This window comes from Cnephaeus nilssonii, assembly GCF_951640355.1.
Source record: "Cnephaeus nilssonii genome assembly, chromosome: 1".
Lineage (NCBI taxonomy): Eukaryota > Metazoa > Chordata > Mammalia > Chiroptera > Vespertilionidae > Cnephaeus > Cnephaeus nilssonii.
The window spans coordinates 116,191,975-116,205,480 of NC_137072.1; the positions used below are offsets into that span (position 1 = coordinate 116,191,975).

Below are 13,506 nucleotides of genomic sequence, written 5' to 3' on the forward strand. Positions count from 1 at the left end.
GGCACTGCTGGTGGCACCGGAACCCAAACCTACGAGGGCTGCCACCCCCCCTGGCTCCCGTGCCGACGCTGTACCTCGAAGCGGGTGACATAGGTGCCCTCGGGGGTGACGTCTCCGGTCCGGTTGAGGAGGTCCTGGCGAGGGATCCGGACCTTGTGGAACATGGCGAAGCTGCGGGACAGGGCCCAGGGTTACCAGCAGCCCCTCCCGCACGGCCGCTCCCCCGCCCCGCCCCGCTGTGCCCTGTCTGCTCCCCATGCTCACCTCCACCCGACCAGGGCCCTGGCCGCGGGTCTGCCCGCTGGGTGCCACCCGCCCGCCTGCCCGCAGCACTGCCCTCGCTCCTCAGGCCACCCCAAGCCTGTCCCGGGCGCATAGCAGGGGCCCTGCCTGAGACCTTCGACCCTACAACCTGAACCCCAAAAATGGTGTGAGCCCTTGGAGGGACCCCACTACTGCGCCAAGGGCCCGGCCTCCTCAAGGCCTGCAGCGGGTTGTCTGCTTGTGACCCTCAGACCAGCCCGGCTCCCCTCCTTCCAGGAAGCAACAAGGATGCCTGCAGGCGGGGCACTCAGCGGCGGCCAGACCCCTGCAGGTGCCCAGGCCAGCCCCAGCCTCTGCGGGCGCCCCCGAGGGGAGCGGAAGGTCAGCGGAGGAGCAGGCCCTGGGCAGGCGCCCTGCCGGTGAGCCTCAGTGCCAGGGCCTTGTGGGGTGTTCTGACTGGCCGAGGGGAGGCCCCAGGCCCCGGAAGGCCCCTCGGGGCCTCTGACCTGATACCCGGTTTTCAAGGGCAGACTCGGCGCCCACCGAGTGACGCCTGTCACCAGAAGCCGAGGAAGGCCTTTGCGAGCGACCCTGTCGGCGCCCGTGCCCGTCATCATTGTCCTCGGGGGACACGGTCCCTTCTCACACCCGAGACGGGACAAGCCTGGGTGTGTCTGCACGCGCACGAGGTTCGCTGTCCGCGGTTCACCGAGAGCACGCCTCCGCCCTCTGCGAGCACCTCACTCCACAAGGGCTGCGCCGGGGCCAGCCTGCAGGCCGAGTCCCAGGTCCCCAGAGGGCACAGGGGTGTGCGTGACACGGAGTGGTACGGGAGGGGCGTGTGCCGGGAGCTTGCGGGTGGCAGGCCAGGGTCCCGGGACCACGCGCACCGGCCCCACACGGACGTCCTCGGCCGCTTCCGAGGTGGGTCCCCGCGGCCCAGGGCCCCGCACCTCCACGCCACCGGGTGGGAAGGTCTCCGCCATGCAGGGTCGGAGGCCAAACTCTCCGGCGAGGCGAGGGCCTTTATTTTGCTTTTAGTCACTCACTAGATGCACCCAGACCAGTTACGTTTGCCCCTAACTTCCAGTCATCCCACGTCCTCGGATATTCTCGTGAAATGGCCAAACCTAACCTATGTTTCCAAGATAAGGACCTCAGCCCACAACCACAGTCACTCAGTTCCAACGTGCTGGCTGCTGGCTGAGGGCTCATGGCTGCTGGCTGCTGGCAGAATTAGGCAGGCAAGCCCGGACACCCAGCCGTTTCCTGTCCCTGACACCCGGCGCCCTCTGCTGGGCGTACGCTCCACGGCCGGGAAGAGGAGGGATGAGCCCGGGACCCCGGACAGGTCACTGACCCTGCAAAGGCTGGGGCCGGGGACCAAGATGACCACTCCCAAGGATGCCCCCTGCTGGGCCTCCCCCCCAGCCCTGGAGTCCACGCTACGCCCCCACCCCATCACCACCTGGGTCAGTGCGGACACATGGGACTGTGTCTGGGGGAGGCAGGCCCACCACAGCTCGGCCCTGCCCGGCTGAGGGTCTCCCCGCCCGGCTGCCGCTGTCTGGCCTAGGCCTGAGGGCCAGCTCACTGTTCAGCACTCGGGTCCCTTGTACCTCCCGGTGTTGGAACGGACACAGGGATGGCCCTCAGGACGTGGCTCTGAGTGTGCAGGTGAGGCGTGTCCCCGCTGAGTTACATGGCCCCACGGGAGTGTGGAGGGCACGGGATAGGGCTGAGGGTCCCATGAGATCACAGGCATGAGCAGCCACGCGGCCTTGGGCCTGGCATGAATCTAAGCCCTGTGGCCAGACCGTGGGGGAGAGTGCCTAGACCACCCGCAGAGGAGAGAGCTTAGACCACCCACAGAGAAGAGCGCTTAGACCACCCGCAGAGGAGAGAGCTTAGACCACCCGCAGAGGAGAGCGCCTAGACCACCCGCAGAGGAGAGAGCCTAGACCACCCGCAGAGGAGAGAGCTTAGACCACCCGCAGAGGAGAGAGCTTAGACCACCCGCAGAGGAGAGAGCTTAGACCACCCGCAGAGGAGAGCGCTTAGACCACCCGCAGAGGAGAGAGCCTAGACCACCCGCAGAGGAGAGAGTTTAGACCACCCACAGAGGAGAGAGCCTAGACCACCCGCAGAGGAGAGCGCCTAAACCACCCACAGAGGAGAGAGCCTAGACCACCCGCAGAGGAGAGCGCCTAAACCACCCACAGAGGAGAGAGCCTAGACCACCCTCAGAGGAGAGAGCCTAGACCACCCACAGAGGAGAGAGCTTAGACCACCCACAGAGGAGAGAGCCTAGACCACCCACAGAGGAGAGAGCTTAGACCACCCACAGAGGAGAGAGCCTAGACCACCCGCAGAGGAGAGAGCCTAGACCACCCGCAGAGGAGAGAGCCTAGACCACCCACAGAGGAGAGAGTTTAGACCACCCACAGAGGAGAGAGCCTAGACCACCCACAGAGGAGAGAGCTTAGACCACCCACAGAGGAGAGAGCCTAGACCACCCGCAGAGGAGAGAGCTTAGACCACCCACAGAGGAGAGAGCCTAGACCACCCACAGAGGAGAGAGCTTAGACCACCCACAGAGGAGAGAGCCTAGACCACCCACAGAGGAGAGAGCTTAGACCACCCACAGAGGAGAGAGCCTAGACCACCCGCAGAGGAGAGCGCCTAAACCACCCACAGAGGAGAGAGCTTAGACCACCCACAGAGGAGAGAGCCTAGACCACCCACAGAGGAGAGAGCCTAGACCACCCGCAGAGGAGAGAGCCTAGACCACCCGCAGAGGAGAGAGCTTAGACCACCCACAGAGGAGAGAGCCTAGACCACCCGCAGAGGAGAGCGCCTAAACCACCCACAGAGGAGAGAGCTTAGACCACCCGCAGAGGAGAGCGCTTAGACCACCCACAGAGGAGAGAGCCTAGACCACCCTCAGAGGAGAGAGCCTAGACCACCCACAGAGGAGAGAGCTTAGACCACCCGCAGAGGAGAGAGCCTAGACCACCCACAGAGGAGAGAGCCTAGACCACCCTCAGAGGAGAGAGCCTAGACCACCCACAGAGGAGAGAGCCTAGACCACCCTCAGAGGAGAGAGCCTAGACCACCCTCAGAGGAGAGAGCCTAGACCACCCACAGAGGAGAGAGCTTAGACCACCCGCAGAGGAGAGAGCCTAGACCACCCACAGAGGAGAGAGCCTAGACCACCCTCAGAGGAGAGAGCCTAGACCACCCGAAGAGGAGAGTGCTTAGACCACCCACAGAGGAGAGAGCCTAGACCACCCACAGAGGAGAGAGCTTAGACCACCCACAGAGGAGAGAGCCTAGACCACCCGCAGAGGAGAGAGCTTAGATCACCCGCAGAGGAGAGAGCCTACACCACCCACAGAGGAGAGAGCCTAGACCACCCACAGAGGAGAGAGCTTAGACCACCCACAGAGGAGAGAGCCTAGACCACCCACAGAGGAGAGAGCCTAGACCACCCACAGAGGAGAGAGCCTAGACCACCCACAGAGGAGAGAGCCTAGACCACCCACAGAGGAGAGAGCCTAGACCACCCGCAGAGGAGAGCGCTTAGACCACCCGCAGAGGAGAGAGTTTAGACCACCCGCAGAGGAGAGCGCTTAGACCACCCGCAGAGGAGAGAGTTTAGACCACCCGCAGAGGAGAGAGCCTAGACCACCCACAGAGGAGAGAGCCTAGACCACCCGCAGAGGAGAGAGCTTAGACCACCCGCAGAGGAGAGAGCCTAGACCACCCGCAGAGGAGAGAGTTTAGACCACCCACAGAGGAGAGAGCCTAGACCACCCGCAGAGGAGAGAGCTTAGACCACCCGCAGAGGAGAGAGCCTAGACCACCCACAGAGGAGAGAGCCTAGACCACCCGCAGAGGAGAGCGCTTAGACCACCCACAGAGGAGAGAGCCTAGACCACCCACAGAGGAGAGAGCTTAGACCACCCACAGAGGAGAGAGCCTAGACCACCCACAGAGGACAGCACCGAGACCACGAGGCTGAGGTGCACTTACCCATTGTCCAGACCGTTCTGCCCAAGCTTCTCCCCTATGTCGCCCACCATCACACCGGGCATGGGGAGGAGGGTCTTCGGGTCCCGAATCTGCACACACCACAGAACACAACACGCTGAGCACACAAAACCCAGAACGAACGTGTTCAAGCCCCAGAAGCCCAGCCCGGCTCCCTCAGGGCAGCTGGGGGGCGAACCGCGTCCTCTGGAACGGGCGAGACGGGTCTTGGCAGATGCGACAGAGAGGAGATTCCTGAGGTGAGATCACCCCGGATTACCCAGGCGGGCCCCAAATCCCAGACAAGTGTCCCAGGCGAGCCAGAGAGGACAGGACGCGAGAGGAGACAGGCAGAGACCTGGGCGATGGACTGCAGCCTGGGACCTGGGGCAGGAACCGAAGTCGGACCAGGTGGGAGGGACCCTCCTCCCGGAGCCTCCAGCGGGAGCGGGCCCTCCCACACCTGGCCTGGGCTCTGGCCTCCGCACTGCGCGCCGCGGAGGATGCCCCCCTGCCTTCTGAGCCCGTGTGGGCGTTTGGCTTTGGTCCGGTGGCCACAGCAGAACTGGGCCAGGAGCTGGTTAGCGCACGCTGCCGGAGGGCTGGAGGGCCCCAGCTCCCGCCCGAGGCGCAGGCCTTCCTGGCGGTGTCAGTAAAATGACAGGGAGGCTACGCACATGTGCTGTGGGAGAGACGGCCTCACGTTGCTTTTTAAAATATGTATATACTAGTAGCCCTGCGCATGAATCCGTGCACCAGCAGCTCTCTGCAGGGCCTGGCCGCTCCGCACCCGCTGCCCAGAGGCCCATCCGCAGCCGGGGTAGAACGCTTGCCTCGTTGCCGCAGCGACAAAGCAAGCATTCCGCCAGGCCATTCACGCTGCCCGCTCTCAGCGGCCGCGCCCCCAGGACTAGGGGACTCGGGCGGGGCTGAGAGGACTGGGCACCGCCATCTTTGTGACGGAGTGAGGGTTAATTTGCATATCACCCTTTTATTACATAGGATTTTTTATTTCAGAGAGGAAAGGAGAGGGAGAGACTCATTGATTGGCTGCCTCCTGCACGCCCCCTACTGGGGATCAAGCCTGCAACCCGGGCATGTGCCCTGACCAGGAGTCGAACCGTGACCTCCTGGTTCATGGGTTGACGCTCACCCACTGAGCCACGCTGACCGGGCACCTAACATTGTTTCTGTGAGTCTCTGCTCTCCGAGGAGCTTCCAATAAACAGACTGACCCAGGACAGGAGACGGGGCAGCAGCCAGCCCTCGCCCGGAGCCCTGTGCTCAAGATATGGAGCTTCATCCTGGGAACCTGGGGCCGAGTGGTGCCACCCGGGAGGGGTGCCCTAGAGGACGCGTTTAGGCTAGACGGGTGGGGCTGCGGGGGCCCCGAGGCACTAAGTGCCCCTGAACCGTTCACTTTAAAACGGCTAATTGCATGTGACATGAATTTCAGCTCCCCCTAACCCTAACCCTAACCCTAACCCTAACCCCATCAGGAAGGGCTTCAAGAACAAAAGTGCCGGACTGGGAGGGGGCACGGGGCTTTCCTGGGCATCAGCAGCCCCGGTGGGAAGGTCTGAAGGAGTTTCCGGAAGCCCCAGCTCCGGACCTGCAGCAGCCCCGGGTGGGGGAACCCCTGCCCGGCCCTCAGTCCCCAGCGCCACTCCTCGGGCAGTAACTTCCTGTTTGTGACCCAGAACTCCAGGGGACCCCAGACCTGGCCGGGCAGTCAGGACCGGTGCCGCGTGTCTGAGACGCTGCCCGCGTGGCCGCTGGGACGGAGAGGTCCTGCACCCGTGACCCCGGGGCCCAGGGCTCCGCAGCGGCCGGTCCTCGGGGTGCACGGTCCTGTCTCAGCGACCCCCCCACGTGCTGTAGGATCTTAGCGGCATCCTTGTCTACACACGAATGCCGGCAGCACCCGCCCCCCGGCGATGACCGCGTCTCCCACCCCGTCCCGCGCGCAGCCCACCTGCACGAGGAAGGGGTGCAGGCCGTGGCACTGGCCCCCCGGCACGTACAGCTGAGCGAACACCACCGCGTGAGTCGCCGTCTTGCCCATGTTGCCGACCCAGAACTTGGCGGCCTCGAAATCGGGGGAGTGGATGACGAATTCCTGCGGAGGGAGAAGGTTAGATCGGCGGCTCGCCTGGAGGCAGGGCTCCTGTCACTCCGGGAGTCTCTGTTCGAACGCTTCGCGGCGAGAGGAAGAACCGACGGGCGGTCTCAGTGTCCGGAAGGCAGCGTGGCTGCTCCACACGGAGCGGAGCGGATCCCTGGGCCTGACCTAACGGACCTTCCTACGGAAAATGAGGCCGAAGCCCGGCCTGTGGCTCGGCTGATTGGCGCGTCGTCCTGTACGCAAAAGGTCGTGGGTTCGGCCCTGACCGGTTTGGCTCAGTGGATAGAGCGTCGGCCTGTGGACTGAAGGGCCCCAGGTTCGATTCCGGTCAAGGGCATGTACCTTGGTTGCGGGCACATCCCCAGTAGGGGGTGTGCAGGAGGCAGCTGATCGATGTTCCTCTCTCATCGATGTTTCTAACTCTCTCTCCCTCTCCCTTCCTCTCTGTAAAAAATCAATAAAATATATATTTTTAAAAAAGGTTGTGGGTTCGATTCCCGGTCGGGGCACATAGTTGGGTTGGAGGTTTGATCCCCAGTTGGGGCGCATATGGGAGGCAACTGATGGATGTTTCTCTCCCACATCAGTGTTTCTCTCCCTGCCGTTCTCTCTAGACATCAATAAGAACATCCTCAGGTGAGCGTTAAAGCAAAAAAGGAAAGAAAACTGTGTCCAATATGTCAAACAACCCACGCAAAACCGCGCCGCTGGCCGCCGGGCGGTGTCCCCTCACCAGTGAGGCCCTGAGTGCCCCCGCTAGGTGCTGTCCCGCCAACCCCGCTCCCTCCCGCCGGGTCCCTCGCTGACCGCCCATCAGTGAGTCCACCCCTGCGCTCCCGGGTCCGCGCGAGGGCCGCGTGCGCACCGGCACGCTCCCGTGTGTGGAGGGGCCTCGGGGACTCGCTGCGTCACCCCTGACCGCACCACGCTGCACGCGCCCGAAGCCCAGAGGCCGAGCGGGCGGAGCACCTACCTCGGCGGCCGGGTCGTAGTGGGCGGTGGTCCGCACGGCCTTGGTGTTGCTGCCGTGACTGAGTTCCGTCAGCGCAAAACATCCGAAGATCTAACGTGCGGGCGGGCACCACGTCAGGTGGACCGGCTCCGTCGCAGGTCCCGGAGGGGCCTGCCCACCTCCCCGTGAGGACTAAGAACCCCGTGACCACGGTGAAAGCCCCATCTCCTGTCCATCTGACCGACCAGCGACCTCACCACGCCCCTCCGCTGTGCCGGCCGCCACGCCGCCCCGACGTGCCCAGAGCGGCCCCGCTCAGTCAGCCCGGTGGCCAGAGCCGCACCCGGGCAGCACAAGAAAACGGGATAAGAAAAAGCTCGCTCCAGCCAGTTCGGCTCAGTGGATGGAGCACTGGCCCTTGGACTGAAGGGTCCAGGGTTCGATTCTGGCCAAGGATGGGTGGCTGGGTTGCAGGCTCGATGGGGCACATGCAGGAGGCAACCAATCGATGTTTCTCTCTCTCTGTCTCTCCCTATCCCTTCCACGCTCTCTAAAAATCAATGAAAAACTATCGTTTGGTGAGGATTAACCAAAAAACAAGAAAAAGCTAAATTTATTCAGCGCTGGGACTTGGCAGACCCACGTCTGTCTAGAGTAGCATTAACCGCTTGGTGAGAACAAGATCACCATTCATTAAGGTGAGAGTCCCTGCCCCCTGCCCCCGGGCCCCACCGGCAGCCCTTCCACAAACCTCAGAGAACAGGTGAGACCACTCCCCAAACTTACCTCCATGTTGAAGATCTTCGGAATATATTTGAAATGCCTTTCAGAACCAGAGTTGTAAATCGCTGATCCAAACACCTGAAAATATAGCATCACCCCACCCACAGGTGGAAGCTAGTGAGTACCGGTGTCCTGGCCGTCCCCGCACCCGCCCGGCACCACCGCGCGGTCCCACAGTCCCGCAGCCCTGAATGCCAACTACCATCACGCCAGGCTCCCGGGGGAGGAGACCTGGGCCCCCACCCAAGCCGTTTATGTAGGTTCAACCGTCACCTGGACTCACATGCCTGCAGGACACCTGAGGGACTTGATGGACAAGGGGCAGGACAGGAGGGGCGCGAGGAGGGTGCGTGAGGGCAAAGCACGTCCACTTTCCCTCCGACAGCAGCGGGCAGACCCCGTGACACGCCAGGCGGTGTTTGTTCATTTTGTTTTCGTGTTTCGGGTGGTTTGGTGGTGGCTGGTTTCTGTTTGTTTGGGGTGTGTGTGTGTGTGAGTGTGTGTGCGCGCATGTGTGTGCATGTGCATGTGTGTGTATTTGTGTGTGTGCATGCGTGTGTGTGCATGTGTGTGTGTGTGTGTGTGTGTGTGTGTGTGTGTGTGTGAAGCCAAAAAGTCCCACAGCTGCTCTTCCCCTGGGGCAGTGATCAGCAAACTCATTAGCCAACAGAGCCAAAGATCAACAGGACAACGATCGAAATTTCTTTTGAGAGCCAAGTTTTTTAAACTTAAACTTCTTCTAATGCTACTTCTTCAAAATAGACTAGCCCAGGCCGTGGTATTTTGTGGAAGAGCCACACTCAAGGGGCCAAAGAGCCGCATGTGGCTCATGAGCTGCGGTTTGCCGACCACGGCCCTGGGGCTTTGGCCTCCGCGGCCCCGGGTCTAAGGGCTCCGTGCCAGTCCTCGTAAAGGGAAACATCGGACTTCGCACTAAGCAGCGGACATCTGCCCGCGCCTTCCCCGCCGCTGTTTCCCGCGTGCGTTTTAGAAATCTCTAAGCGCGATCCCCCCGAATGCCTACATCTCAGAAAACGTTAAACGCAAGTGAACACTGACAACCCAACCACCCCGGCAGGCATCTGCACCCCACACGCTGCAGCCCAGTTCCGGCGACGAGTGTCCCGCGTGGCCCTGGCCCCGGGCAACCTGGCGGGCCACCGCGCGGCCCCACGGGAGGCGTGGCAGCGGCCCGGCCTCTCCCCTCGCGCCTACTCACAAACGCGTGCAGGAAGGCCTTGGTGGCCAGGGACCAGTCGTACATGCCCAGGCAGGTGACCAGCGCCAGCAGCTGCAGCGGGCTCCGCAGCAGGGCGTCCATGCGCAGGAAGTTGAGCTGCAAGATGCGCCGGCAGCGCAGGAAGGTCAGCTCCCGCAGCTGCTCCGCCGGGAGGCCGCGGCCCGGCCGGGCGAACAGGGGGTCGCTCTCCAGGGCCGAGAAGATGGATTTCTGGAAGGGAGGGCACAGCACACCGGCGATTTAGGGCCCAGGATGCCATCCCACGGGGTTCTCCCTTCGGCAGCTTTCCTTGAGGCCGCGGGACACACAGTCCAGCCCAGAAACCCCGGACGGAGAGGACAGCCCTTCCCGGGGAGGGGAGGAGCCCCACAGTCGGCGTCCAGCCTGGCGCCTCGGCCCCGCCCGGAGGCCCCCAACCAGGAGTCAGGCCTGGGCTGCAGCCGAGACAGCACCCCTCACGAGGGACATGAGGCCCAGGGAAGCCTCGTGGCTGAGAGGGCACCAAGCCCCATCTTTACCAATGACCGGGGACGCCGCCAACGCCCCCTGGTCAGCCCGGCCATCGCCACACCCCCCGTGGTCAGCCCGGCCATCGCTGCACCCCCCCTGGTCAGCCCGGCCATTGCCACACCCCCCGTGGTCAGCCCGGCCATCGCCACACACCCCCTGGTCAGCCCGGCCATCGCCACACCCCCCGTGGTCAGCCCGGCCATCGCCACCCGATGCCCCGTGGTCAGCCCGGCCATCGCCGCACCCCCCCTGGTCAGCCTGGCCATTGCCACACCCCCCGTGGTCAGCCCGGCCATCGCCACACCCCCCGTGGTCAGCCCGGCCATCGCCGCACCCCCCCTGGTCAACCCGGCCATCGCTGCACCCCCCCCTGGTCAGCCCGGCCATCGCCGCCTGATGCCCCGTGGTCAGCCCGGCCATCGCCGCACCCCCCGTGGTCAGCCCGGCCATCGCCGCACCCCCCGTGGTCAGCCCGGCCATCGCCCACGGCCGCAGCCTCACCTTCAGGCGCAGCATGTCCTCGCCTTCCCAGAACAGCGCCAGCTCCTTCCAGCTGAAGGAGGCGCGGGCACGGTAGGCATGCAGGGGCCCTCTGGGGAGGTCGGGGAGCAGGGCCTCCTCGCTTCCTTCCACATTGGGTGCCATCGCCCGACGTCGGCCTGCACAGAAATCACAGCCTGAGTCAGGAGCCTGTCTCTCTGTTCACGCACCGCGAGCAACTGTGCGCGCAACGCGTTACAGCTGAGAGCAGAACTCCGAAGGCCCCACGGAGAACGGCCACACTGAGCGCTGACGTCCGTTTCCCCAGACAGAGGGGGAGGCAGATCTCCTCGGACAAAGGTGGCAAGGGGGCGGAGGGGGCAAAGGTCAGCCCTGGGGCTAGGCAGTGCCAAGGTCAACAGGCCACGATCCCCTGCCAGAGGGCTCCCAAATGCACCCCCACTGGCAGCCTCCTGGCCGCCCTCCCTCTCCTGGAGGCCCGTGGACTCTGCATGTCCAACGCCGAGCGCTCCTCAGCCCTGAGCAGCCTGTCCCGCAGGCCGATCCACAACCAGCTGCCGTCCGGAGCCCCCTCCTCCCCGTGCCCCGAAGCCCACACTCCCCTGTAACGCCTTCTGAACCTTCCACGCCTCCCCGCTCCTACTGAATCGAGCACAATAACCCCCGATCATTGGGCAATCCCTGACGCAGGTGGATGGGTGGATGTCTCAACGGTGCGGCAACACCAGGGACTAACTTTGCTCTCGTTTTTGACTGACGAAACTGGAGCCTGTTAATGGTGAAATCAGCCCTGGCCCATTTTGCTCGGTAGTCAGAGCACTGGCCTGCGCCATGAAGAAGGGTCCCGGGTTCGATTCCTGGTTGGGGGCCCGTACCTCAGTTGCAGGTTCCCCAGCCCTGGTGGGGACATGCGTGGGAGGCAAACAATCCATGTGTCTCACATGATGTTTCTGTTTCAATGTTTCTCTCTCTATCCCCCACCCGCCCCTGTCCACTCTTCCTAGAAATAATTGTAAAAAATACCCTTGGTAGGGATGAAAACAGAGAGTGAAACCAGCTGTCCAAGGTCAGGCAGGTGTTATCAGGCACATCCTACCCCAAGTCCCATGACCTTAAGCAATCAGTACGTCCCGATGGCCTGTGCCCCCGAGGTCACCGACATTCCTGCTGCTCGGAAGGGTTCCGACCCACACAGCCTGGCCTCAGAGCTCACCAGTTGGGTGAAGTCGCTGGTTCAGTCAGCAAGTCCCCGCCTCCCTGTGCCTCAGGCGGGGTGTGGGCACCCGGAGGCTGGTCTGGGGTCTAGTTCTCCAGGTCCTCCGGTAACTCACTTCCCTCAGGCTGTCTCCTTATGAGGTGGTCTGGATGCGCAGAAACAAACATAACTCTGCTTGACATTAGCCCGAGGTGCAACTGTTTCCTTGTACTTCCACTAGCTTAAGGCAGAGCCTGTCCGGTCAGCCGGTGGGTAAGCGCGGACTCGCTGTACTAGTTAGTTAGTTAGTTAGTTAGTGTCTGGGCTGTTGCCATTGGCAGGGGTCACTTGGCCCCGTTCCCAGCATGGACCGTGGCCTCCCTAGCCTCGTCCAGCCGGCCTTCCTCTCTGCAGAGGAAGAGGTGACTCCAAGATGCAGATCTGACCTTTCCCCCTCTAGGTGACAGCTGTCCCGTGACCTAGGGGACTAGTCCGAATTCTTCAAAATGTCCCGCCGGCCCTGGCCTCCTGTGAGCCCCGCAATTCCGCGACGGCCGGGCGTGCACAGCAGCACCCCCCCTCCCCTGCCCGGGTGCCCCCGGACCTTTGCATATGCCGTCCCCACGCCCCCTCGCCCCCCAGGCAGACGCGGACTCGACCTTCGGATCTCACGGATCACTCCCGTTCGCCGTGTCCGCGCTCGGATCAGCGCACACAGCCCGAGCTCAGTGCACGTCCTTGGGGCAGGAGGCGTCAGAGGGAGTGCCGAGCGCGCGCAGCTGCGGGCGGCCGGGCTGTCCGGAACTCACCGCCTCGCGGCCACCGTCCGGCCCTGACGTCACCGCGCCGCACCGCCCACCCCCGTCGCCCAGGAAACGCTGAACGCGTCTGAGCGCCCAGCCCACCGCGGCCGCCGGGGACGTGCGCGCTGGAGCGGAACCTTCCCCACGGGGCCGCTTCCTGTTCCCAGAACGTAGTTTGGATTAGGGTCTTTGCAGGAGAGACAGAGAAACACAAGGAAAGCTAGTGATGATGGCGACCACGAGAAGCAGAGAGGCCAGGAGCCTTAGAGCCGGAAGAGAATAAGTCTGTTGTTATGGCAATTTATGGCAGCCCCAGAAAACTCCGAGCGCATGGAAGTCAACTACCTGTTCGAAGACTGGCAGGCCCGCCGAGGCGAGCAGGGGTGCCTGCCAGGTTCTATTGCTCGTGTATCTCAGACTGAATTCCAGACATTGATCTTCTCTCTGATAAATCACATGATTTGAGTTAGTTTTCACTTCTCTCTGCTTCCAACGAAGACCCTCTCGGGAATGGCAAAATCCCAACCGAGGGACTAATGTTCAAAAGAGTGACGAGTCTTTGATGTTTTTGTTGTCACTAGATTGCGCCGACTGTGCGGGTGATGCCGACTTCAATGGCAGCGCCCACCCTTCCCTGTTCCGCCTGGGGACCCGGAGAGGACAGCTGACTGGAGACACACCCAGGGCTGTGCTGGGGCGCAGGAACGCACCCCCGTAGCTCTCCCACACCAGAAAGCCCCAGAAGGAAAACGGAGAGGGACGAGCTTCCGTAAGAGGCGTAACCCTGAACATTCACAACCTGGGTTTCCGGACTTGGACCGGTCATCCCCACGGGAGTCAATCCGGTGCCGGATGGGGGGCTGATCCTTATGATTTCCTAAATACACCGCCTCCAGGACGCTCCAGACTCAGCTCCGACCTCGCTTCTCCGAGGCGCCCACACGCCTGGAGCGGGTCCGCACGGAGTGAAGCGCAGGTTGGAATCCGCAGGGGATTCCTGCCAGCGAATCAAAGCAGGGGAGCGCGCCGGTCGGCCCTCGCCCCGCCCACTACGCGTCCCGGCGCCCCGCCCCGATGACGTCAACACGCACACGCCGCGCC

At 63.1% G+C, this 13,506-nt stretch overlaps 1 protein-coding gene across 4 annotated transcripts in view; it reads right to left on the reverse strand.

The window, feature by feature from the left end:
• The window catches only part of ACOX3 (acyl-CoA oxidase 3, pristanoyl), a 29,850-nt gene extending 16,477 nt beyond the window's left edge, over positions 1-13,373 (reverse strand). Inside the window, exons 1-9 of one of the 4 annotated variants that reach the window (XM_079768393.1) lie at positions 12,751-13,169; positions 11,621-11,768; positions 10,408-10,565; positions 9,376-9,606; positions 8,160-8,234; positions 7,395-7,484; positions 6,272-6,415; positions 4,300-4,388; positions 75-171 (exon numbers count right to left, since the gene is read on the reverse strand). In XM_079768393.1, the coding sequence (XP_079624519.1) occupies positions 75-171; positions 4,300-4,388; positions 6,272-6,415; positions 7,395-7,484; positions 8,160-8,234; positions 9,376-9,606; positions 10,408-10,551 (870 nt within the window). In that variant the 5' untranslated portion in view covers positions 10,552-10,565; positions 11,621-11,768; positions 12,751-13,169. Of the gene's footprint in view, positions 1-74; positions 172-4,299; positions 4,389-6,271; positions 6,416-7,394; positions 7,485-8,159; positions 8,235-9,375; positions 9,607-10,407; positions 10,566-11,620; positions 11,769-12,261; positions 12,404-12,750; positions 13,170-13,204 lie in introns of those variants that run through there. The other 3 variants (XM_079768392.1, XM_079768394.1, XM_079768391.1) reach the window with 3 other exon arrangements.
• Between the last annotated feature and the right edge of the window lie 133 nt (positions 13,374-13,506).